Source organism: Mustela putorius, unplaced genomic scaffold (assembly GCF_011764305.1).
Source record: "Mustela putorius furo isolate JIRA1106 unplaced genomic scaffold, ASM1176430v1.1 tig00003987_pilon_pilon_pilon, whole genome shotgun sequence".
NCBI classification, from domain to species: Eukaryota; Metazoa; Chordata; class Mammalia; order Carnivora; family Mustelidae; genus Mustela; species Mustela putorius.
This window is the reverse complement of record NW_025422126.1, coordinates 13543559-13570401: the sequence shown is the minus strand read 5'-3', so window position 1 is coordinate 13570401 and position 26843 is coordinate 13543559. Positions and strand designations below refer to the sequence as shown.

The window sequence follows — 26843 nt, the reverse complement described above, 5'->3', positions numbered from 1 at the left end:
AAGTCTTCCCTACCTGATGACAATGATGACGATAAAGATGACATTCGTATAGCATGTTATGTTGATCCTGCCTCACCTCAGTCTCACACCCTAAGAGTTGCTCTCATTATCCTCCACTATACAATGAAGAAGATACTGAGGGTCAGAGAGATTCAGTTACCTGTTTAAGGTGATGGACTAGCAAGTTGTAGAGGCAGGACAGAGGGTCAGGGTCTTCCACTTCCAAGTTAAGACTCCTTTCCTCCATCATCATTTACCTGCAACCAGTCTTTTCATTAAGAGGCATTTTTTCCAAGGAGTCATCTTTCAGAATTTACACTCCTTGAAAATAAAATCTGCCTTCAGGGAGCCTATGGCACCTATTTAGACTATCCACTTGCGTCACTACAGCTCTCTCTGCTTTTACAAACTAGTTGTTTCGTCAGCATGAGTGTGACAACAATTAGACGTCCCCTGTTTTTGCCCCATGCCTTTTCTCCTTCACAGTCATTCAATGACAAGCGTAAAAAGAGCTTCATCTTTTCACGAAAATTCCCATTCTACAAGAACAAGGAGCAGAGTGAGCAGGAAACCAGTGATCCTGAACGTAAGTAGATTCTCGAAGAGAATGTCACATGCAACACAAGAGAAAAAAATTCTTCACGGGCAACACGCATGATGTAGGCTCCCCCACGCCACACGCCTAGGCAAACAAACACGGTAGGCAGGCAGGTCAGGGCTTACTACTGTGACCAGTGTTTGGCGGCAGTCTGGATCCTTTCCTTGATGTGGCTCTTCTTTGCAGGATGCATTGGAGAGGGACTTCAGGAACCTTGGACTTTGTTTCCAGCCAGCATTTTTCTGTGACCAGGGCTGGGTCTGGTTTGCCTTTTCTGTCCTACAGCTCTTGAGGGCTTGAGACAAATTCTTTTCTGAACAGAAATACTGAATTCCATTGCCACATGTATGTTTTTGAATTCTAGCTCATTGCGAGCAATTAAATTGTCTGTATTGATTACTAGCCCTGTGTCTACACCTTCCCTCCCAGCAAATATTAAATACTTACTGAGCGGTGAGCTTGCATTGGTGGCTGCTAAATCGAAGAATTTGGGAGTGGACCATTGCTCTGAGTGGTACATTTCTGTGGCAACATTAGCAGCGGGCAAAAATGCCATTTGGTGAATCTTCCTCTTTTTCTCTAACAGTCTTCTGATTTTTTTTTTTTTTCCTTAAACTCACCATCTTTTGAGTTGCTTTACAAATCTTTGTGTCTCAGCCCAGGGAGTTTGGGTGAAAGTTGTTTCAAAAGAAGAAAGAGTAGGATCCAGATTGCTTAGGCAACACGGTCTGTCATGGTAGTATCCATTTCAACTCCACTGACTTCTTCCTTCCTCTTCCATGGCTGTTCTTCCTCTCTCATTGCTCTCTCTGGGGACTTCCATGCAGGACATCCCCGGATTAGGTGACGACGGTTATGGAACAAAGACTCTGAGTAAGTTCCCAGGAATGGTCACTGTAACTTTTCTTTTCTTTTCCTTTCCTTTTGAGTTTGGCTTTTGTTCCTTTTCTTGAGGGCCTTTCACTCCTAGCATGCACAAGATACGAGTTTTATGTTACCTAGCTGTGAATGCTCCTACAGAGTAATTTCAACCGTTTTGTTCTGCATGTCAGCATTTAAAAGCCAAGTGTGTCAGGCACTGTAACTTGTGTTGCAGTTCACACCTTCCCTTTCTGACCACATCATGTGGCCAACATGGTCACAATGCCAACCACGGCATCCCTTGCTCTTACCGCCTAACACCTCCCAGAGAGCAAGAAGCCATGTTGAAAGAAAGGGTGAGCTAAATGTTCTAGAACAAGAAAGCAGAAATGCACTTTACGTCCTTTCTTCTGCCTTGGTAGCCAGAAATATTTAATGACCTTGCCGACATCCATAATTGGGTCGTAATTTGCTAGCAGTAAAGGAGCTATTTTATTGTCAAAGGGAACATGCCTTCTCAAAAAATAAACAGTAAGCTATTTGATCTTCCATGGATAATTCTTTGTTATTAACTATGATTGATTTTTCTTTCTGACTTGCAGTGATCCTGCTTGAAACGTTTGTATGATAACGTTTTAGATATGTATTAATATGTTTTTCTATCAGTCACTTATTAGCTGCATTACAGAATCAGGTCTTCATTTTGTAGTATAGACTATAGAATAAAGTATATTAAACCTTTAAATTTTCTAGTTATTAATGCCTTTAGTCTGTGTCTCATTGCACTGAGCAATAAAAATTAATAATCCTATGTTAATACACTGTGCTATGATTTTTCTTTCTTTAACACTAACTCCATTGTATAGGCACCAATGAAATAAGAACAGTTTTGTGTCTTTTGCAACTGTATCACATGCTCATTTTCTTGTTTATTTTGTTTTGTTTTAATTTAACAGCTATGGGCAATATTTTTAGAAGCTGTTCATTTCATTTGTATAAAACAAAATAGCATTGAGCTGGACTTTGTTTTCAAGAGCCATTACTTAACCCTGTGTAATGATATGCCTCATCCCTCAGAGTGTTATTTTGGACTTTTTAAAGATATAGATACAGAAAACAAAATCTGATTAAGAGTACTGATCTTTTTAAAGATGAAAACTTTATCTTTGAGTCGTCTGTGGGATATGTCATGAAATTCTTCTGGAATTAGTGGCTGAAGTTCAGGTGTTGATTTCAGTATTATCTGATGGTACCCAGTACCACCAGGTTCTGGATTTTCAATGGGGGCGGGGTGCGGAGGAGAAGCATTTTAATATATTGTGAATAAAGGAACATCACTGAAAAGTAGTTGCTATTAGAATGTCAAAAATATGAGCGATGACCTTTTAAATCCAGAATGTGCAAATGTTTGTTTTGCTTTTTAAAAAATTGAACAGATTTCAGTAGGTGAAGTTATTTGCCAATTAATGCTATTGTCAGCCATCATTTGGACTTTGGCTGGAACGTGTTTTCAATTTCTCTTTACCTACACAATGGAAAAATTCTGTGATACAATTTCTTGATACTAAGAGAGATTGGTTAAGTAAAACATGCATAGATAGTGTAGCTTTATTCTCAGTTATTTTAAAAGTTAAAAAAAAAAAAAAACCCAACAGCAAGGACAACAGCAGCAGACCCTGTCATCTCCAATTCCGGGTACTTAGGATAATCATGTATATGAAGATACACCTTTGTTGGGTGTGTACCTTGACTTTTTTTCAACAACAAAATAAATTTGCCCTGTGTCATTCACACTTCTTTCCCTAGTGCCCCTCTGTACTTGTAAAATGCATGCCTAAATTAGCGACACAAAGAGAAATGATTAGTGTGATTTTAGCCCAAGTTTTGATTTTCCTTAGTTTCATTCTCTAAAACAAATCCTTCCAGGATGCATTAACTCTGTGAGAATCCTTCCACAATGTATACGTGAATCCCATCATCACATTGTTCACTTTAAAAGTATTGTCATTTGTCAATTACACTTCAGTAAAGCTTAAAAAAAAGACTGATCCATCCAATGGGTGGCAATCTATAATATGAAATACATTTTAAAGTACTTCTTTTTTTGGAGAATTGTAATCTATATTCTTTTGCTTTTTCTAAAAATGAACAATTGTTGCCACTTTTTAAAAGCCTGGTTATTGCTAATGAGCTTCAGAAATCAGTCATATATTCTTCATTTAATTAACCGGATAGACAAAGGACTTGATACGATAATGAATGTATCTTCTATAACTTAATACAGGGTACAAATGAAATGACTTTTGGAAATAAAAGCTCTAATTCTGGCATATACATCGCTGTTACATTAGCCAAACTGTGTTTTTATGGAAAAAAAATTTTGAAATATCACCATACAAGCAAGTTATTCAACATGAATTAAAAGCATACTTCATGCCAGGACCTGTGCTTGGTATTGGACCACTTATCACCTGCCTGTTTCATTTCTCTAAAACCTAATAGCTATCCAAGCAAGAATCTTAAAATAAAATCCGGAAAATACTGAACTAATTCATAAACCATTTTTCAGCAACTCATTTCTTCCTTCAAAATTTTCTCCTCATTCACTGACGCAGGAAAAATCTTCCAACTGTCCCTTTTTATCCTGAGAATTTGTTTAAGAAATATTTACATAGAAATAAATTTCACCGGGTCCCAGGGACTACCTGGCAATCTGAAATGTGGTATTCCCCCCAAATCCCTAAAGGCTAACACAGAGAAACAAAAAGCTTGTAAGCCAACAGTGGCTACACACCAGAAGCTTCTGACCTTAGCGTCAGGAAACATCCAGCTGAGACAGATGGACCTTTGTCACACGAAACTGGAAAACCAGGCCCATGTGAATGGAGCAAAGTCTGCGGGAAAAGAAAAGTGCTTAGATTGACGTTCTGTATTTTTTTTGCAATTGAAGGTACTTTCCTGTTTGCTAAAAAGAAGACACAACAATCAAGTAGTAGCTTCCTATAATGTGGAGATAAAGTTTTCATCTTTTGTACCGTATCTGAGTTTTCTTAATGCCACCTCTTCCGCAGCCTTTCCCGTGCCTCCCGCTTACACTTGTAGTAGCCTTGCATGAGTGTTATTCTTTCACGTTGGCTGCTCTCCAGTGCTTGGTATCTCTTTAATTTGCTGTGCTGTTCTTGCAGAACATGTCTCTTCTAATGCCAGCGATAGCGAAAGTAGCTACCGTAAGTTACTGCTTTGGTTTGTGGTTCTTTTCTTTGCGGTTGCTCCATTGCCTGTGGTGGTCATTGCCCGTTTTTGCTCTGGTTGTGTCTTAATTGCTGCCCTTGATCATCCTCATCCAAAGCAAATGGCTTGACATGAAATCCTCGTGTGATGTGGAAAGATACAAAAGACATTAGGGCCGTCTGGGGACTCCTCTGTGCTGAGTGCAAGCAGTAGCGGGCTTGCTGGTAACCACAAACAGTTCCCGCTTCAGCTGGCTGTGGCCTGGTGATGCGGTTCTCCCAGAGAAGGTGGGGGTAAGGCTCAGCCTGGCGGACTTGGACATTCTACCCCCTACAGTAATTAAAACTCCCTGCAGGGTGGTGGAAAAGTCATCGTGGTTTTCTTTACCTTCTCATTTTGCCTTTTTCTTTCTGTTGCCGTCTTCCCTTTCCAACAGAAATCTTGCAAAATTACTGTGTTCCTTTTAAATGGAGTGTGAACTTTTATCTCTTCTCTCCTTGGTTAATATTCGAAGGCAGATACTATGATATATATAACTTTATATTTCTCATGGTTGGGAAGTGATGAAAAAGTTTCATCCTCTAATGGTGAAGGAACTCACTTATTTTATTTTATTTTATTTTATTTTATTTTATTTTATTTTGGAAAGTGAATAAATCTTAGATCAGAAAGCTTAACTTTCTGAAAAGGTAGGTAACTAAAAATTGTTCCTGACCTTTATCTTTGTTTGGTCACCTCAAGCCATTTGCTTAGTGTATAAAAATGTTCACCAAACACCAAGCACATCCCTTTGATGCATTCATGTGGTTTCTTACCACCTACTTACTGGGTTTGGGTGACTATCATAGGTACATATTACCACGGGGATCCTTACAACTTCTGTAATAGTTATTTGTCCTCCTTAGTGAAATGGGTTACTCAAAAAGTGATTACTGAGGATATTAGAAAAGTACAGTCCCAATACAATTGACCCACAGCCACCATGCCAGAAATTGGTTGGGATTTTTGTCTCCCCTCAAGCTTCCCTCAGGTATTAATTAAAAACTAAAAGAGTTTCTGTTTTTGCTCTCCCATGACAGCATGGTACTTTATAAAACCGTGCCTTTTTTGTGGTGGAGTCCCAACTGGTACTCTTGGAATATGACGAATTCAATGTGGATTTTGAGAAAGGCTTCATAGATTCAGATTGGTAGCAAATAGAAAAAAGAACAAAAGAAGAAAGGTGGCTGAGAGAGGTAGGGGCCAGAGGAGGAAGACGAAACATAGTACAGAATGAAGTGGAAACAAAAAATGTAATGAGATATCCTCAATAAGTCAAATAATATGAGAACCACCTAATTTTCTTCCTCAGAAGACTGACAAGTCTTGGTGACAGGAATCAGAGGGTTCTTTTTCTCAGCGTGACCCTTCACATTCTTGCATTCTTCCAACTCTTAGAATTTCAAGATTATCCCAATTTAGCAAAACACTTGCCTCCCCCTTCCCTTCATTTAATTTTAAAACAAAGAGATACCAGGCTAAGAAGAAGTGACCAAAGATTGCCTTCCTGACACCTGAGGTACCTCAACTTAGTATAAGGAAAAAAAAGAACTTTGTTGAGTTTTGTGGGACCAATAACCCTAGTTTCTTTGATGTGCAGGTCTAAGTATTGTATTTCTATCGTGCAGACACAAGTATAGAAAGGGGAAACATCATACCTTGTTCTTTCAATTCTTTTTATGAAAAGTATATACAAGAACTACCTTTTCCTTTGGAAATCCTTTTCAGGGGCCCCTCTTTTCTCTTTCATGGGTAGGAATGTTCTTCCCAGAATCATTAAGTTAGAAAAACTGGGCCAAAGCTTTCAGCTGTGTACAGGGTTTTTGGTAGTGATGTTCTAGGATGACATCAGTAACTCTTCATTATCAAATAGTAGGTTCACACAAATACTTAATGAGTAAAAAAAAGGAACACTTGCAAGCCCCTTGAATCATCTATGAGAAGAGAGAAGAATTGGAACTGGACTTTATGATATTACGAGAGCAAATGTGGAGTCCAGTAATCAGCATTAGTTTGGGTCTCATCTGAGGTTACCGGTCACCACACAGATTGCTTGCTTTACAAATGAATGAAAGTAAGAACAGCCTTTGTCACAGCTTAGAGGAAAAAAATATTTCTCTCCCCAGGATGGAAGTACAAGGAATTAAAGAGAAATATTTCTTTATTCATTCAGCATGCACCATATATCATGCTCTCTTCAAAGGCACCATGAGACCCAGTATGAACCTCAACCAACTCTAGAACTCATCACACACACCGTGGGGAGAGGTATCGATAAACAGCAGCAACAACAAAAATGCGCAACATGTAGCGGTTTCTAAGAAAAAGGTCTGGTTCAAGATTAGTAGGGGCTTCAGAGATGATTTCAGAGAGGAAGTGCCCTTTGAGCTGAGCTTCATTGAGGAGCATGCCAGCTCAGTAGGTTAAGGAAGGAACTTTCCAGGCAGGCCCAGAGACTTGGAACAAATGTTGTTTCCAGAAAATTGCCACTTGGAAATCAACACGAGCTGCAGTTTTCTACTGAATTCCTGGGTTTTGCTGTAATTATAAGAAACTTTTATGTTTTGTGGATAGCAGTATAAACAAAGACTAAAAAGACCTTTTCCCACTGGTGTCCAGGTGTTATTTTTGTTTTGTTTTGTTTTGTTTGTTTTTTTGTTTTTTTGTTTTTTTTTTTTTCACTCTTAGAACCATTCCATGTCCACTCTGGGACACAGTGCTTTAAAAAATGGTCAGTGGTTAGGAGCAAAGTCCCAGAGCACTATGTCTCATAGCTCCAGAGGCACAATTCACACTACATCTTGGAAATATGTGTTGTGACAACCCTAACTGAAAGCCTCATACATTACCTGAGATACACACACACACACACACACACACACAAACTTCGGTTTCTAATAAACAGCCCCGACCTTTCCTGTGCCATCTCAGGATTATAAAATAGAATTTTTCAAAGTCTGGCTATATTGAGCACTAGCTAAACTGCAGTTAATTACAGCGCATAGTTATGTGAAATACCCCCTCACAACTATCTTAATTAAGGACTAATTGCAGATTTCTGTCTGTCAACAAAGTCGTACAGTACAGGCTTGTACTTGTGGCTGTTTTAATATCCTAGCTTTCAGATGCCCTTGTATTAGGACACGGTAATAGACCATATAGGTATAACAGAGACTGCAAATGTCTGCAGCTGAGACCTGCCTTCCTCAAAGCTCACAAAGTTCTTTACATCACGATGGGGACCGGGGAACTGCTGATTATCTCCATAACCTATCGGTGTTCATAGTTACATAAGAGTTTCAAAACACGGACCTTGAAGGAGCGATCTGAGTGGGACTAAATGCTGATCAGAGGAGACACAATACTTTTCCATTGGGATTTACCAAAGTGACGCCCATATTCTTCTCCTTTCTCTGCTGTCTTCAATTATGGCCCTTGTATTTCCTCTAGTTGCCTTTATAAGGCAGTTTCTCATTATCTATTTTCTTTTATTTGATTTCTGCAACAAAACTGAGATATGTCTCAGGTTAACACGCCCTTTTACGGATGAGGAAGCTAAAGCTTTATGAGAGTGCACGGTAGAGGGGCATTCTGGAAGACCAGCCGAGATATTCTGCTTCTGAATTCCTAACCCTGTCCCTCTTCCAGACGGTTTGTAATGCCAGCTGCCTCATGCTTTACCCAGTACATTTCAACTATTCCATACCACCTATCAAATTAATACAAGCAGAAACCTTTATATTGCATTAACTGTGCAATAAGCCCGGCTTTAAGAGTTCTATGTACAGTAACGGATTTAATCTTCTGAACGTCCTGTGGAGACACTGAAACACTAATTCACTATGCAATCTTGAAGAAATCACTCATCATCTTTGAACCTCAGTCCTCTCCTTTGTAAACTGAGCAGCTTGAGTCAGAGCACAGATGGCAAGCAGATTTGAACCAAGATCCCGGGTTTGACCAATGGGTGATAGCTGCCAGAAGAATTGTACTGAAAAATATCGAGGCCAGGATGGAGGCCCAGCGGTAATGTGGGCAGTGATCAATCTGTGGTGCCCCCCAAGGGCATGGAATGGGGCAGTGACACCATGTGCCACGTAGTCGCCGTCTAGGAACCCTGTGAGCTCCAAAGCTAACATTCCATGCCTCTAAGAACCTCATTTCTTCTTAAGAATCACCCCAAGCAGGCACTGAACACTACATTTAGAACATTAAATGTACTGCCCTTCCGTCCTCTCCCTTCTCTCGTTTCCAAAAATTCCTAAAGAACACCAAGTTGCTTTTCTCCATCATCTGGGCATGGGAGGGTCTCCCTCCGTGTCCCTCCTCTTGTGACTTGCTTCCAGTTCAGACCCAGAGCGTCTCGTGGAGACTGTGGGCAGACGCCTCCGCCGACTGTCCCAGCACTGCAGCTGTCTGCGCCCGGCTCTGTGCTGCTCTCCCACTGCCAGCCGGGTCCTTGCCAGAAGAACAAGACCGAGTAATAGTTTGTACCTATTTGTCAGCTGTTATTTCTAAGTGCCAACACCTCCTGAGCAAAAAATAGGAAATCCACTAAGGATGACTCTGTATGGAGATGACACAGCGGCATTTAAAAAAAAAAAAAAAAAAAAAAAAAAAAAAAAAACCACAGCTGGTGTTTACAGATGGAGCCTCTTCTGGCCTCCCAGTGACTCGCCCACCCATTCTTTGTACATAGGGTAAGGTTTGCCCCTCCATCGCAGTCCCATCAGAAAATTCTCCATCTCTTGCCATCCACTCAATGAGGAGTCCAAAAAGATGTGGATTTACATCTCGACTCCCACTACTTCCCGACTGAAAACAACAAGCCCCATTAACACCTTTGAGCCTCAGCTCCTTCATCTGTAAAGTGGGGATCATCAGAGCATCTATCTCAACAGAAATAACTATGAAAAACAGCAATGGTTGTGAAAGCCCTTTATGGCCATACAGACGGGAATTATCTTACCTCCATTGCTGTGGCTTTTTCCCCTCCCCCTCTTAGTCTCCTTCCCATTACCCATAGGGCTTTTCATTCCCGAACATGAAAGGAAAAATTGGTTTAACGTGTTGAGATCGCAGTTGTGACATAATCCCATCCACCCCAGCTCCCCTGCCAGTCAGCTACTCCTAACCCTGTCCCTGACTGTCACAGGGTCTTTAAAAGTGGGATGGGCCTTGACGTAAGGATGCCGCCACTGCCATCTGCCAGCCTTCCTGCTCTGAACAAGAACCAGGGCCTTTTGTAAGTTAGAAAGGAAAGCCAAAAGCAACAGATAACCAGAAGAACTACAGGACTCTCCAACAAAGTTAACCAAAGCTGTGTTGCTTTGTCCTACTTTTCTGAATCACGAATGAAACATACCGTCACCAAATATTTTATTTAAAGCTTGCCTTTAGAATAGCCCATCAGAATGATTTGTAAGGACATTGGGAAAAGATTCCTATGGGAACATGACGTGTTATATTTATTTAGAGAAAACCACACTTCCCAGAGTGAAAGCATACAGACAGGAACACAAAGGAAAACCTATCTTTGGCCTCATTACTCATCCCATTTCCTACCACTAAAATCAGAATGTAAATTCATTGACATTTTTCTCTGGGTTGAGCCCTGGGGATGCCATGGTAAATGAAAGCCAGTCCTCGCCTATGGGGTCCCCAGTCTGGTAGAGAGGCATAAGTATCTCCTGATGTTTGAAAGCTTTGTTATCCTGTGCTCAGAAGTCCCCTCTCACATATTAGTCCATAAAGCTCTCCCCATGAAGTTGCAGTCACACACCACAGTACTCACTGGCCATGTTTCTAACCCTAATATGCTTTGTCCCCTGCCATTTTTACACTTACCTTCTGAGATCCTATGACCTCTACATATCTCAGGCTTTAGATAACTGTGGATCTTAGCAGTCAATCACCTTCATTATTTTTTGGCCTAGACTAAATTTCAGCTCTTTCATTTATTAAAAGGGAATCATAGTTTCCCAAATTTAAAAAAAAAAAAAAATGTGACTCTGACTCCTCACATACCACACTCCAGATGTAGAAAAGTCCCTGAACGTTCTTGGAGGAGCCATGAGTAGATGTCACTGAGAAGGACCATCAAGGCTTGTTCTCCTTGCCATGAGGAAGTAGCTTAGCTAGCAGGGCCATTCTCAGAGTAAGCCTGCCTAAAGGTGAGGAGAGATGTGACTTGGGCCTGGGGCCATTTCTCATGCTCAAAAAAGTAAGACGCTCTCACCCTGCCCCATCCCAGCTACCTGGGTGCAGGGAAGACCTCTGTACTTCAGAGCTTTATCCACATATTGCCTACTTCTCCAGACTTGTTGTCATTATCAAAACTATCTGTAATATTAACTCCTTTTATGAAATTAACTCACCTTTCATGGTGCTATCTGTTAAAGGAGGAGCACATTGGCAGATGGAATGTGTTTCAAGGGGGATGAGCAGATAAAGCAATGAGTTGTGTTGTCCTTTGGTGGTTTCAGAAAGCACTCCTATGTAAAACAGCATACAGGAAGTCCTTTCCAATATCCCTTAACTAGTATCCTAGTACCCAGGACTAAAACACAGTCCTGGGCCTAATGCAAAGAAAGGAGTAGATCCTCTGGGTTAACAGCTGATCTTGGCTAAACCCAGTTAATAAACTGGACAACACAGATGTTTGAAAAAATAATTGCCTAAAGCCAATTGACTTGCCATGGTAATCAGTTGACTTGAGGCCCCCTTGAATCAGAAGGCTTGTAGCAAATGTCACTGGAGGGCCTGACACTTTTACTGCATTATCTTCCTCAGTTCTCTTTCCAAAAATGATAGACTAGATGTAGTAGCCATTCTGATCAGTGATTTAAGGTCCTCCTCAAATTTTTTATCTTCCGGAACTGACCCAGCATTTTCCTGATGAATTAACAGTAGAATAAAATCTTCAGTGTCCTGAGGTTTATGCTGATGGAGTTCTTGTCACATAAATGAACCAAGCAGACACTTGCTTTTGGCCAATATGCTTCTCTGGGAAATAAAATAGAAGATGAAATAAAAGGTCCAGAAATTCTGATAATTTAGCAGCAAACTATTGGATGAGCTTGAACTAAATGGTTTCGTTTTAAGTGTAAGTAATAGGAGCTCTACTCCTCAGTGTCAGACAGAAGGCAGTCTCATAGGTCACTGCTCTGGTGAACTGCAGGTGGCTAGTCTCCATCATGACCGATAGTTATAACCTTCGAGAACCTGATATTATCATAGTGCTGGAGTTTTATGAGGATGGAGGGATTTTTGGAATGGCTCCAGGAGAGCAAGCAAGGAAAATGAACCCTGAATTGTGTCTGTTCCCTGTATTTCAGAGCAGGGCTTGTGGCTGGGATCTGTGGGATATGACTGGTTGTTAGTTCACTGTAATTTTCCTTTCTTCTCTTCTCAGGAGGGCAAGAAGACTTCATTCTTTCTTATGAGCCTGTCACAAGGCAGGAAAGTAAGTTTCCCAGCATGCTCTGGTTCCTGATTTCCAGGCCATATCAGGTGACACCATTAGAGGAGCCAAAGAGTGAAGGATTAAGGAGGATGAGCTGTGCTTAATATCCGACTGTCCCCAGCCCAGATTGTGCTCTCTCTTTGGCACGAACAACTTCCCTGCTAACCAGGGACAGGGGCAGCTCCCAGGAGGAAGGGGCAGTCCTCCAGATGAGTGGTCCTGAGTGGAAGGAGCACCTTCGAGTCACTAAACAGCCCCACCTACAGGACAAATGGATAAAATCTCCTGGGAGACTGATGTCTCAGCTCAGTATTGAGAAAGGCTTTCTGGCCGACCCGACCTAAGATACAAGCCATCCTCTAGGCGGCTCCATTTCTTTTTCTGGGAGGCCTTTATACAGAGACTAATGGCTATGGACAAGGATATTGCAGAGAAAATTCAAGAGTTGGAGGAGGAATGGTACCAAATGGACTTTAGAGTTCCTTCTGCCTTCGTGTTGCACAGAAATTGGGAAAACTCTAGCAGAGCTATAATAGGGAGCATTTTGAGCTGAGGAAAACAAATTATAAAAACATAAGGTGTCATTATGCTAACAATTACTTCTTAAAGTCGTTATCTAAACAATGGCCAGAGAGCTACTTTGGAATCTTTTTTCTCCCACGCAATTGACTAAATTCAGTAGTTGTTTTGACATTGTGTAGGCATAACTTAAGAGTAAGCAAAACCCCTCCGAACATTTCTTTTCATTGACAGATCCTGCAGTTGCTTTTCCCTGTTGCTAAATTCCAGAAAGTACGCACAGCCAGCATACCGAGTGTTAAACACCAATTTCTCCTGCAAGGCTGTACGGGCAACTTACACAATGATGTAAAGCCCTCAGCGGTTCTGTTTGGTAATTTCACCTTAAGACTCACCTGGGCAGAGCAGTTGTGTGGTCCTGTCCACGTCTTTCCCCCTCATTTGGATCTTTCCCTCTCTGCAGTAAACTATACCCGGCCAGTGATTATCCTGGGCCCCATGAAGGATCGGATCAATGACGACTTGATATCTGAATTCCCTGACAAGTTTGGCTCCTGTGTGCCTCGTAAGTATCATTTCTCTTTTCACTGCAAGAAAAGCTCTCTTCCTTTGAGACAATAAAGTGTAATTCTGTTCCTCAATGGTGTCTTCAGTGATTCAAATACTATCAGTTACCTATTATCTGAACATCTTTTTTTTAATCTGAGCATCTTATTTAATTGTCTCTGCTTAACACTTTTCATCAGTGCTGTTGTGTACTCCCTATTTAGTGAGTATAATACGTCCTCCAAACTGACTGTGGTCCCCCAGAAGGCAGGATGAATCTTTTCATCCTGTAACTCCCATGGCCTTTAAAAGAGCATAGAATTATTGACAGGCGTTAGAATGTTCTTATAAACTGATAGAAATCTCACTGAAGCTTCTTTTCCCATAGAATAAGAGAGATCAGAGACAAAGCCATGTATTAAAATCATCTCAGGATGGCTTAGGGCCATGTGTCAATCCCAAAACAAAACAGCCTTTTCCATGGCTGGTAACAGTGCTAGAATATGAGAGGATGAAGACAAGAAGCCTAGTGTAAAACTTTCATCTACCCTCTAGGCCATCACGGATTTTAATCTGCTTTCTTGCCCTGATGGAGGATCACGGGTCTCCTGGTCCCACTAAGTGTATCCCCCTAAGAGTCTGTCTGCTCTGCCTACTCTGCACACCGCACCTTCCCATTCACCCCTACTCCCACGGCATCACATAAAAGTACGGAGAGGCCTTCTGCTCTGTGTGTGTGTGTGTGTGTGTGTGTGTGTGTTTAAACAGACACCCCCCTCCAAAGGAATTTCAACTTATTAGACAACTGAGCTCTTAAACCTATCCCAACAAATATTTCTTCCTCTCTGTACATCTTTGAAGCTTCATGCTTTGAAGTGTCTTGTACATTTCAGCACTGCAGATGTCATCCAGAATAACTAAGAATAGTGGGAATCTCTTGGAACTAGGATGATTGCTGTATCTCAAGAAATTGTTACCGGCAAAGACTCTGGGAAGAGATCCTGCCAAAGAGCCTATCTTGAGAAAGAGACCAGACAGAAATGATCGGGTCAAAGCCTACTCCATTCATAGCAGCCTCCTGTGCATCCCTCCACCTTAGAAAGAAAAACCCCAGACAGTCCTTAATGACCACTCCCAATTTCCCCTCCACCTGGCACTCTTTCTTTTGTTTTAATTATTAGCACTGTTTTATGATGTTCAATATATGTTCATTGTACAAAACCTGGAAAATGCGGGCAAAAAAGTTAAGCTAGAAAATTAAAAATAAACAGACTTTCAGAGTATCCAGAGATAATACCATTGTTAATATTTTCATAGATTTTTGCCTTTTTCTTCTTTCTATGCATGCATTCTCTCCTCTGATTGGGTACATATTAGATATATACAGTTTCTTTGACTTAACATTATTTAAAGTTTTATGTAAATATCTTAAATGATTATTATGTCATAATCATTCCTCATTTATGGGTATTTGGGTTGTCTCTCCTTTTCACTCTTATGAATTATAATTAAAGTATAATTATAATTATTTGATAGTTATTTATAATTTATAAATTAATATATTGAACATCTTTAAGGATAAAACTTTATCTGAAGCTTTGATAATTTTTTAAGATAGATTCCTAGGAAGAAAATAGCTGAGTCAAAGATTGGAAATAGTTGAACATCTTTTATTTATACTGATAGGTTTGTTTTCCCTTTTCTTTCTACTAAGAACTTCAGTTACCTCTAACCATGGTTAGAGTTGATGACTTTATGATCTCGTATTACATCTTTCAAATCCCTAAATATGTTTTTATTGTTTGTCCAGTTTTTCTCTCCTGGATATATGACAAATTTTCCTGCTTTTTTGCTTGTCTAATTTTTTATGGTGAGACTACATTTTTGAGAGTCTGGATTCGGTTATCTTTCTTTGTAGAATATTGTGTTTTTGTTCTGGCTGTTAATAACTTACTGGCAAATCACCTTCTTCAGTTCTAGACCCTCCACTTGGAAATGGAGGTGAAGTAAATGGAGAGTTCCCCTCGTGTGCATCTCCAGTCTCAAGGTCACAGCCCTGTGCTGTCTGTCTTATCTATCTTCTGATGCCTGACAGTAGCTACTCCATACACTTTGTCTAGTTTTGTAGTTGCTTACAGTGGGAGGCTAACCAGTACCTGTCATTACGTCAGGGTCCTCCATATTACGTATTCTGTATATCTATGTTGAGGGTATGGTGAAGAGAAGAGGTATAAATGCTGTTTATAAATATAAATTACCTTTATTTATATTTATTTTATATATATTTATATATATAAATATTTATATATTTATATTATTTTTGTTTTATAAAGATACCACGAGGCCAAAGCGTGACTATGAGGTAGATGGCAGAGACTACCACTTTGTCATTTCCAGAGAACAAATGGAGAAAGATATCCAAGAGCACAAGTTCATAGAAGCTGGCCAGTACAATGACAACTTATATGGAACCAGTGTGCAGTCTGTGAGATTCGTAGCAGAAAGGGTATGTCCACCAATCATCTTACACCTCCCTTAAAGAAGGCTCCCGAGGGGCAAACTCCATCTTTGGTCATTACTCTTTCCTAATTGCAGTTGTAAATTTTGATTAAATATTCCTTTTAAGACCTCTAAGCGGAGAATGACTTTAGAGCAAGGTCATTAATCTTTGTTCTAATCTCAATAAGGTATGCTGACTGACTTGTGGGGAGGAGAGGGTTATAAACCTAAAGGCAAGTAACAGCTTGAAGTTGATGGAGATTCACTTTGTCCTTGACGCACTTATCTTTGGCCCCGGTAAACAACATTGAATGTGTTAAGGAAGCTTTAGTACTCTTGGTTGTTTAAATCAAGGTCTTCAATTCTTTTTGTTAGCAGGAGTTTCATTTCATTTCCCTGAAAACTTGGGGCCCTCAAGACCCTCCTGGGGGAGGGGTAAGTAGATGAAGAGGGCTAGGGCCTAGCTTCCAGCTGGCAGAAATTCTAGCTGAGAGGAGGTGTGAATACCACCATACCCTTCCCATTGTTAATTTCAAGGGCATGGAAGAGAAGAGAATGTTCAAGAGAGAACAGGATAGGAAGACACTTGAGTGTGGCTCTAAGTACTGCTTATAGAGAGATCCTAATCTGTCAACACAGAGGATCAGTTTCGTGGGAGAAAAGAGTTAAGAGCCGATCCTGTTTGTTATATAATTAATATTTGTTGGGTTGATTTTATGTGATTTGACATAGCCTTTTCATGTACTGGTAAAAAATTAAACAAGAAATTTTAAGGGCTATCTGAGAATACAGTAAGCTGCATCTCCTCCTTTCTCTCAAAAGTTAGGTTTTTTAAGCTCTATCATGTTGTTTCTAACCAGTTCCTGAATGCTTTTGTCTATTCTGCCCTTTGAACATGTAAATATAGCCTCTTTTAACTTGAAATGTTCTGGCCAGAGAATAATTGAACAGCATTTAGACATGTTGTTTAGCTGTTGCATTTCACAGAGAGCAAACTTGGAATTTATTGCTTAAGTGATACAGGATTTGAACCATCTTAGTATATGTCTCCTATAAGAGCTCAAGTATTCACTGGTCTCTTTGTTTTTGCATGAGTATTCATAGAAAGTTTTTAATCCCCTACTGTTGATTTAGGACTGTTCCTATCTGCACAATATCCTTTTTCTCTTCTTTTTTAAAGTTCTTCGGGCCGCAGGGTAAGGAAGCCATTTTTCTCCAGGAGTTAGAATATGATGTTTGCCAAATGTATCTACTTTTCCCAAAATATTTTATAAAGCAACTCCTTGCTCTCAGCACGCATTGCAGTAGAAACCCAGTTAAATGAGGCATGCGTGTTACCTGCAATAGGGTTTTCATGTAACAAACGAGAAATTTAAGGATGTAATAGTGAAAACTCTTTGTGTCCGTCCTCAGCTGTACTAGACTGAGCATATCCAGGCAGGATACAAGAAGCATTCAGCAAATATCTGTGGGATTGTTCCAAATTCACATGCTTACTATTCCTCCAGATTTAACATCCGTCAGGATAAGAGAATGAGGTATCTATTCCAACCAACAGTTCTGTCAGTGTTCAAGACTTGACTTTGAGTTTTTCTGGCACTGAGACTTTGGGCAAGTTACTTATTATTTCTAAGCTTTAGTCGTATCTTCTGTAAAATGTGGCTGGTAATACCTCCCTCATAGATTTGGGGATTTCTTGTTGATGGTTATCTTCAGAGATGGTTTATGAGAGCTTCATGAGTGGACACAATCACATTACATAAGGCTACATACCATCTTTGTGCAAAAGATCAGGTATTTATTTAAGAAACTTAAGCTGAGGTAACTCCTGTGAAATCTCTATGGCCATGGCAGGTACTTAGTAAGGGACTTGTAGAAGCATTCAGGGATGATCCTGAATATCAGCCTTTATTTATGCTTTGCAAAGATCTTATTTCAGCCTTTAGAGATTCAGTATCCCTTACATTCCTTGAAAACATACTCACTTTTCGTTTTGTTGTTTGTTTTGGTTGGATTATTGTCCCTCTTTCTGGATTAACTCCATATTTTTCTTCTCTTTCTACCAGGGCAAACACTGTATACTTGACGTGTCAGGAAATGCTATCAAACGGTTACAAGTTGCCCAGCTCTATCCCATTGCCATCTTCATTAAGCCCAAATCTCTGGAACCTTTGATGTAAGTGGAGGGCACGGGAGGCCGTCACCCACCGCCTGTTCCATGCGACACAGCACATTGCTGACAGCTCTTGGTCATAAGTGCTTAGAAGTCAGAAGTGCTATTGTTGTTTTTTTTTTAAAGCAGTTCCTTTTTGAAAAAAAAAATGTGGAAGTGTTTTTGAACCACTAGAGGCATAATGTCAGTATTCCCCTAACATGTCTTCAGTAATGTTTCTTGATTTTAATGTTCATTTCACAAGTTGGTTCCTGTGTGTGTGTGTGTGTGTGATTTTTTTGTTTGTTTCATTTTGTTGTTATGAAGGTAAGTTGGTTTGTTTTGGCTTTCAAATGGTAGGAAGCAATCATCTTTGCTTGTCTCTTTCTTCTGAGAGCAGTTCATTAGTAAATCTTTTTAAACATGTGGGTTTTTCTAGAAGGAGAAGACAATGTTTTAGACTCTTTCTATTGATATTTCATTTAGTTCTAGCATAGAATTCTTCTGTTCCTTAATGAAAACCTCCTGTATGTAGACCACTATCCTTAAAAAGGGAGTTTTCTTAGTGCCATAGCAGGAACACATCTATAACTTAAAGCAGTAGCTCCATACTGGTTCACGTTTATGAATAAGGCAAAAATGTATGACTCAGATTTTCTGTGTGTGGTTTTTCTTTTTCAGAGGACTGGCAAAAAGCTTTCTTTAAAAGCCACTAAATAAATTGGGGAAATACTCCTAGATAGACTAGAAAGTAACATATTTTCAGTGGCGATTTGTTAGAAATTGTTCGCACTGCTTTCTAGACAACTCCCATACAAATGTGAGGCTGCCATAGCCAGAAAGCAGGGACTTGAAAATTGGTTGGGCTAGGTTTGGTTTTTCTCTTTCCTTTTCCCTTTTGCTTCTTCTGATTGATTAATGTCACCTCAGACAAGTTGCTTGACCTCGGTGAGATGTAGTTCCTCTCCTGTAAACTAGGCACATTAATAATATGTACCTCACAGCTGGTATAAAGGTTAAACATGAACATGAATACGAAGCCCCCCATATAGTAAGCACTCCATAAGCAGTAGCTGCTCTGACTGTGAAAATTTTCAAATTAATGCATTGTAAAAGGAATAAAACTATTTTGTCATCGTAAAACACATAAACTACCTTTCCAGGAAGTCACAAGAGATAATGCTGGTGTGTGTGCTGGCAAGAGCTTTGCTCAAATGTGCCTCCATTTGGGCCTCGAGATCTTAGTGTTTGACAGGATTCAGAAGTGAGCCACAGAGTCCTAGAAAACAGTGCATGTGGAAAAAACACACACAAAAAAGGAAATTACTTAGTCCCAGAGGTGAAACAATTACTTGCAGAAGGTATCAGCCAGCTGTTCCACATCTCATCCCGGAGTAAAGAAACAGTAAACTACAGCAGCTGCAACTACAGCCTAAGAGAATTAAGTTAAATCCACTGTCTCTGGGGAAGTTGCCAGAGAGGTGTCTTAAAAGCAGAATATGTTCCCATAAATAAAAGATGGACAAAGGTTCTTACCACAGGGTCACGGACAGTACTTTCTGCCCCGAGAATTTAGGTGTTAACTTATAATGTCCAGAGCTTTGCCCAGAGAAAAATATGTGCTGATGATAAAATACTGGTTCTGGGTAGTATTATACCTGATAGCATTCTTGAAATCTCTCCTCATCTAGGGTACAATAATTTAAGCAACCACACATTTCATTATGTGAAAGTGATTTATAATCTGTAAAGAGCCTCATAAGTATTATTAACAATGCTAACATTAGGAAGAATAGAAAAATGGCCCTCACCTCCTGGCTACAGGACCTTAAAGGCCTGTTTCAGAAAACTGAAGAGTAAGTTTTCACGTCATAAATACGCAGTGGGATAAATGGCTTCCCAGGGAGGTGAGGCCTGAGGGAGAAACAGCAGTTGCACACTTGCCTCCATGTGACATTGGGGAGACATTCCCATCTGGTGCTCGGTAGGAGAAGGTCTCCTTCCATCCACAACTATGAGATGACTTACTCAGTTTTGCCTCGGGGCACTGTCACAGCCACTTATCGCCAAGGAAAATTAAACATACCGATGGCTGGATTCCACAATGAGGACCGTGAATCTGAAATAATTTGCTGCAGCCATATTCTTGAGTCTCAAGTGCAGTAACAGTGACATTCAAACTGAAGGGATCCTGTTATGATAGGCTGGATGTTTACTTTCCAGCTCCCTCTTTTCCAAGGGTTTTATTTCAGAAGAAAGCAGGCATGGTTTGCCCATTCCCCGGGGAGGAGTGAATACCAGGTCAACCGGAACAAAGGCATGGCAGCTGTCGCATGTAGGCATTGATACATCATGACACACGGTATTTCTCAAGTGCATCATCTACATCAAACCACAGAGCTTATTAGCACATACATAGCTGACTCTTCAGGGAAGCATAAAAATCAAGGCTCTGGAGGAAAGAGATGTTCTTTTTATAGTGTGCCACCAGGTGACCTCTGTGCCTCACCCCACCCCATGGCAGTGGGAAGCTTTCCTGTGTCTCTTCACCTTGCCAGCCCCAGTCTGCTTTTACCTTCTTGCTCCCATGGTGGCCCATGTTTTCTTCTGTCTTCAACCGTATCATAATTATGTTGATTTGTCAACATAAATGATTCATTCATTCATTTACTCATTCAACAAAGAAGTCTTGAGCCAGGCTCCATGACACACACTGATAAACAGGTCCTGGTCTCCGCCCTCAGTGAACTCACAGATTAAATACGGAGATAAGGAATATAATAGATGAGGTGCTAGAGGGTAAAAATGGAAATTCAGTGATGGTTACAGTAAGTGCAAAGAGAATTCAGAGAACACCGGCTAGCATGAGCCAGGAATGTCAAGGAAGATCCAGAGCCACATGGTTTCCTGACATCTGGAGCAAAATCCTGTCTTTCTATGAAAAATATCCCTGGGTTTAGCCCAGCATCTTCTGGACCCAAGGGTGACATTCACTCACAGCTTCTAGGACGAGTGCTGTTTGGGAGGAGAATCGCAGATACCATCCCTCGGGACAAGATGAGTTTATCTCAACATCAAGAGTTCAGAAAATTCCTATTTTTTTTTTCTGTTGCAGCCATCAGATCCTGTCAAGAATCATGTTAATGTCTCACTTCAGTTTTTTAAATTTTTTCCCCAAATAAGCCCCTTGGGAAAGTCTCGGTATAATGCAAAGTCTGTTTGACTAAAAGTTGGTTTTAAAAGAACCCCAAAACTTTGGATCTGACTTCAGATTTTCTCTTTTACCTTCTCAAGTCCCTTTATTACGTCAGGCCACAGAGACATGGTCTAAAGTCACCTGTCCCACACCCCAGTCTCTGGCTCCCTCAGGGGCACGCAAGGGCAGCAATGCTTTCAGTAGTCTATGTGCCCCTGTGATGTATCCCAGTGGGCCAACCAAAGTACCTCTGCCCTTGGCTAGGCTATTATCAGCCTGGAGCAGCCACGCTGCTGTTCAGAAGATGATCAGAGACAAGCATTGTCAGTCTTTGACTAATAAAATGTCTTTGATGAAAAAAATATGGGAAGACAATATAATTTTATTTAAGAAGTACAGTTTGGTAGGCAGAAATTTTTTACCACCTAGAGGACATGGCAAGATAAAGCCACCACTGGAATCAGTAGATTGGGTTATTTTCCATTTCCTTCCCACTCAGTTTGTCCTTGAGGTTGGATTTAAATATTCTTGGGACACCTGGGTGGCTCAGTGGGTTAAAGCCTCTGCCTTTAGCTCAGGTCATGATCTCAGGGTCCTGGGATCGAGCCCTGCATTGGGATCTCTGCTCAGCGGGGAGCCTCCTTCCTCCTCTCTCTGCCTGCTTCTCTGCTTACTTGTGATCTCTGTCTGTCAAATAAATAAATAAAATCTTTTAAAAAATAAAAAATAAATAAATAAATATTCTTACAGTGATTAAGCAGCACCTACATACAGCAAGAGTTGACAGACTAAGAGAAAGAAAGGGACAGAGAGAGAGAAAATCCCAGGCATAATTCCTTTATAGCCCATTCTCCTATCAGAACAAAACCAAGTCAACATTGGAGACTCTTTACCAAGATCCTCTATCCTTGTTTGCTATGGAGGTTAATTGCTTATAATCTGTTGAGAAGTATTTTGGTCCCAGCATGATTGTTTCATTCTCTCTGTGTCCATTTATTCACGCCTCCCTCAGCCAGTCCTCCTAATGCTGTTTGATTATAAAAGCAGATGAAGTTGAGGGCACTTGGGTGGCTCAGTTGGTTAAATGTCCAACTCTTGGTTTCTGCTCAGGTCAAGATCTCAGGGTCAGGTGATGGCTCTGCGCTCAGCGGGGAGTCTGTTGGCCCCTCCCCCTGCTCTCTCTCTCAAATAAGTAAGTCTTAAAAACAAAAAACAAAAACAAACAAACAAAAAACCAGATGGTGTTCAGGGCTCTTGTTGCAGTAGATATGCCTCGCCCTTTGCAGAAGTTGAGCCGGGAGAACCGCAGAAGACCCCTTCCACCTGAAAGACACAATGTCTAAAGGGCCTGTCACATTTTCTCTGATTCTCGGGAAGCCCTTTCTGTTTCTCCACTCCACCCGCTTCCTGCTGCACCCTGAAGATGAACAGCAGCCCATGGGGAAAATGGGGAGCGAAGCACTCCACGGGAGGGCAGGCCCTGCCGACAATCAAGTCTAGTTCTCTCAGATGTGATGAAATACAGACTGCGAGGATGTCCCCTCCCTTCTCACCATCTCCTCTCCCCACCTCGGACCACCCCTACAAGATTTCATTTGAGATTTCGTCCCATGTTTAAGAGAGGTCAAGCCAGTCTAGGACAAAGTCCAAGGAAGGGTAACCAGAAAGGTGAGCATTTGGAAATCACATCCATTGAGAGAAGAGATGAAGAAAGTAGGACAGTTTATTCTGAGAGAGTGGTAGCCTCAAGAGATATATGAGCACTTGATTTAAGGACCCCAGTGCCTGTCATGGAGGGAAGGGGTTTAGTCCTCCTCTGTGTGACTGCAGAGGACGGCACAGAGGCCAGTGACTGGAAGTCCTAAAGAGACACGTTCAGCCTTTGTGAAACCAAGAGGCTGCCCTCTGAGAGGGCGAGCCCTCTGGAAGGGGGGGTCCTTGTTGCTGAAATTATTCCAGCCAAGAAGAGTCCTAAATAAGGACTAGGAAGCTGCTAGTAAGATTACATTGTGCTTCCTGCAGGATTCATTTTTGCCACACATTTTAATTTTTCAGGATTTGGCACATGCCTGTATGCTCTAATACCAAACCCTTATTTTCCCAGGGAGATGAATAAGCGTCTAACAGAGGAACAAGCCAAGAAAACCTATGATCGTGCAATTAAGCTAGAACAAGAATTTGGAGAATATTTTACAGGTAAGTTCATATACCTTTATACTGTGAGAAAGGATTGACTATCTGCCCTTCGGTATTAGAGAGCGCTCCAGGCCTAGTGTACCTGGGCCCTAAAAATGTCCCACTGAGAAACCCTAATTTCCCTCTGCTTTACCTATCTGATCCAGAACTCTGGGTTCCATCTACTCTGGATTCACAGGCAGCTAACTCTGGGTTCCCACTGGTCCTGTGCTAAAGCATGAGCCAGCCACAGACGGCACTGAGATGTCTCCTGCTCTCAAGCTCTCAGACGGGGCACCTGGTGGCTTAGTAGGTTAAGCATCTGACTCTTGATTTTGGTCAGGTGAAATCTCTGGGTCCTGGGATTGGGCTCTGTGCGGGGCATGGAGCCCGCTTGGAAATCCCTTTGCCCCTCCCCCTTCTCTCCCTACCTTTAGAAGAGGAGAAGGAGGAGAAAGAAGATTTTAGGCATTAAGCTATCTCTCTGATATCATCAGAAAACTTGAAAAAGAAGCCTTTAGAGCTCAATTAGGGAACTTCCAAAACACTGCCTCTACTGAGATGTGGTCTCAGGGCTCCCTTCTCAGCCTCAGTGAGGGGCTGGTCTCCGTCCCGTTAGCAGCAGTTGAACGAGATGTTGAACATCTGTTTTCATTGATTCCATGTCAAGTCCCAGGGCAAAACTTTGATTTTCTTTTTTAATATTTCCTTGGAAACATGAAGTTTGGGGAATAGAGGAAGATTTTCTGGCACCAGATATCCTTGATTCTCTATTCTTAATGACGTTCATGAAACACAGATCAAATCCAAAGAGTGATCAAACTGTGTGGAAATTGCCTTACAACAAATGGTTTAAAAACAAGAAATTTCCTTCTGAATTTCCTTATGAGAAGTTAGATGCTTTACCGTTTGTCCTACTCAGAATATGAAAATGCCAGTGGCTTAGCAATCTGCAAATATTTTGAACCGGGTAATCTTGAGTAAAATTTCAATCAATAACAAAGGTATGAGTCATGTTTTATCCTGAAAGAACATCCAGGTATAAACATCAGATCACAGTCATGCACATTTTGACTGGTGGCTCACACTCCGAGATAAATTCTCAAGGTTGTTCTTGAAGATCTAAACTATGTTTCAGTAGCAATTCATTGTTATTCCCTCATGTCCTATAGATAATACTGGCATGTGTTGGAGAGCTCTCTATAAGCTATCTTTAGTTCAGAGGAGGTTATGAAATACACTTAAATCTGCTTCAGATGACTTGGCATTCTAGGTAATTCATGGGTTAGCTGTTTGTTTATATTTCCTCTTATTTATGTTTCTTGTAAGTAGCTGTCATAAGGCATTCTCACTATGAGCATCCCTGGTATGGCAAAATATCAACTTACCACATTACTTGGAGAATGAGTGGGGTTTCCTATTAAGGGTTTGGGGGTTGGAGCGGTTAACTCAAGTTGCCTCCACAACCTTATTATTTCCCTGTGTCAAAAACGTCTAAATTTCTGCACCTGCCAAGGTAAATAGAGTATATAGAATAAAAGGCCAGCTTTCTTTGATAAGCAGAGAGATTTCGGTCTGAAAATTGATCCATACTTAGCCCAGAGTAGACACCCATGAAATTTAAATACATAAGTGATTCATTGTCCAGAACCACAGACAGACATGTAGAAGGTAGAAAGACTGTGGTGCATTTGTTACCTGATCCAGGACATGCATTGAAAGCAATTTTTTTTTTCTTTTACCCACTGACGTGACCTTGCTTAAGTAAATTTCCCACTTTTCCTTCCTTACTAATGAAAAGTCGTACAAAGCTTCCATATGAGTTCGTCTGTCACTGGTTTGGGCTTCTGCTGTGTGATTGATGGGTGTTCTTCACCAGGCAGGGAATGATTCCTAACCGTGGCGTGTTGGCTCTTGTTCTAGCTATCGTCCAAGGAGACACCTTAGAAGATATATATAATCAATGCAAGCTTGTTATTGAAGAGCAGTCTGGGCCTTTCATCTGGATTCCCTCAAAGGAAAAGTTATAAATTAGCTACTGCACCTCCGACAATGACAGAAGAGCATTTAGAAGAAAAAAATATATATAATATACTACTTGGAGGCTTTTATGTTTTTGTTGCATTTATGTTTTTGCAGTCAATGTGAATTCTTATGAATGTACAACACAAACTGTGTGAAGCCATGAAGGAAACGGAGGGGCCACAGGGTGGGACAGAAAAGACTTTGCAGTATGCAGGAAGGCTTTGGTTTGCTCAAAGTGCCAGGTGTAGGGATGAACCTCTGATGGGCTTTCTGCCCAAGAGATGGGCAGCCTCCTCACCCCAGCAGATGTCCAGAGCTGATTTAGCTGCTGAGCTCTCTGTGTCTTTTGCTTTAAAGAAAAGTTGCCAGCACTTGAACTTCACCAACCTTCCCATTACCCACATCTGTAATTGGTACACTTCGAATTTTATAACTATGCACACTCTTTGATTTCTTAACGAGCAAAAGAAAGAAACAAGGAAAAAGGAAAGGAGTCCCTTTGGAGATAGCATATCAGGGAAGGATAAGTGTGTAGTTTCTTTGACTGGCATCTACAAAGACAAGCATTTCATAAAATTCACAAGTGTATGGAGGACTGACCTCACTGAGAGGAGGGGATTCACTGAGGGTAGCTTTATGATTGTTTATTGTCTATTTTGCCATTTATAAACTGAAAGAAGGCACTAAAGATGAGAATAATTTATACAATAAAAATATATTAAATGTATAGAAACGAATTTCTATAGGTTAAAAAAGTTTTGTGAAATATTTTGTAAAGACTAATTGAGAGACTAAATGTATGCACTATCAGCAGATGATCAAATTCAAGAACTGAAAGTTGCACTCTCCCTTTTGTTGCCAATGATCCATTAAGAGCATCTGAGTTCCTTCCAAAGTCTGACAAAGACTTCTCCCTCACTTACCTCCCATGATCTCCCTTCCATATTAGTAACACACTCTCATGGAGCACATCCCTTAATGAGTTGCCCTTGTGGGTATTTTTGGAAGACTTTTGGTTAATGCATTTTTCAGCTGATGGCTTTCAGAGACAAACTCATTCAAATGATCTAAAGGGAAGTTTTTGCTTTTATCTTGTTAAACAACCTGGGCCTGCCATGCAAATAGTTGAATAACTTTGTTCCTAGTTACATACATGCAATTCTCAAAGGATCATTTAGTATTTTGGCCAACCATGAGTAATTAGGACTTTCTTTTTGTCTGTTTCACAAGTAACTGAGGGTTTTGTGACAGCCAGAGATGGTATCGAGCCATGGAGAGATCTGTCCCAAGAAGCACTGTTCCTTTGAGGAAGAGAGAAGTATCTGGTTGGGGGGGGTGAGGGGTGCAGACTTTGTTTCTGTGTACAGGGCAAAGAGAACCACAAGGAAAGATAATTAACAACTTTGAGCTCAACCAATTGAACTGCCTTTCTTGGGGGCTGCACCTGGACCAAGTTTATTTTTTAGCAATTATAATAATGATGATTTTAAAAACCTCCCAAAGCCTATATCCCACTTTAGAGCTGATGATGACATCA

General features: G+C 40.8%; 1 protein-coding gene across 20 annotated transcripts in view; it reads left to right on the top strand.

The window, feature by feature from the left end:
• The window catches only part of DLG2 (discs large MAGUK scaffold protein 2), a 1545411-nt gene extending 1519277 nt beyond the window's left edge, over positions 1-26134 (top strand). For 10 of the 20 annotated variants that reach the window (XM_004763486.3, XM_045071284.1, XM_045071282.1 and 7 more), the window contains 7 exons: positions 487-586; positions 12144-12194; positions 13177-13278; positions 15593-15765; positions 17825-17934; positions 23211-23302; positions 25205-26134. In XM_004763486.3, the coding sequence (XP_004763543.1) occupies positions 487-586; positions 12144-12194; positions 13177-13278; positions 15593-15765; positions 17825-17934; positions 23211-23302; positions 25205-25311 (735 nt within the window). In that variant the 3' untranslated portion in view covers positions 25312-26134. Of the gene's footprint in view, positions 1-486; positions 587-1425; positions 1472-4644; positions 4687-12143; positions 12195-13176; positions 13279-15592; positions 15766-17824; positions 17935-23210; positions 23303-25204 lie in introns of all 20 variants that reach the window. The other 10 variants (XM_004763489.3, XM_045071295.1, XM_045071290.1 and 7 more) reach the window with 3 other exon arrangements.
• The last annotated feature ends 709 nt before the right edge of the window (positions 26135-26843 follow it).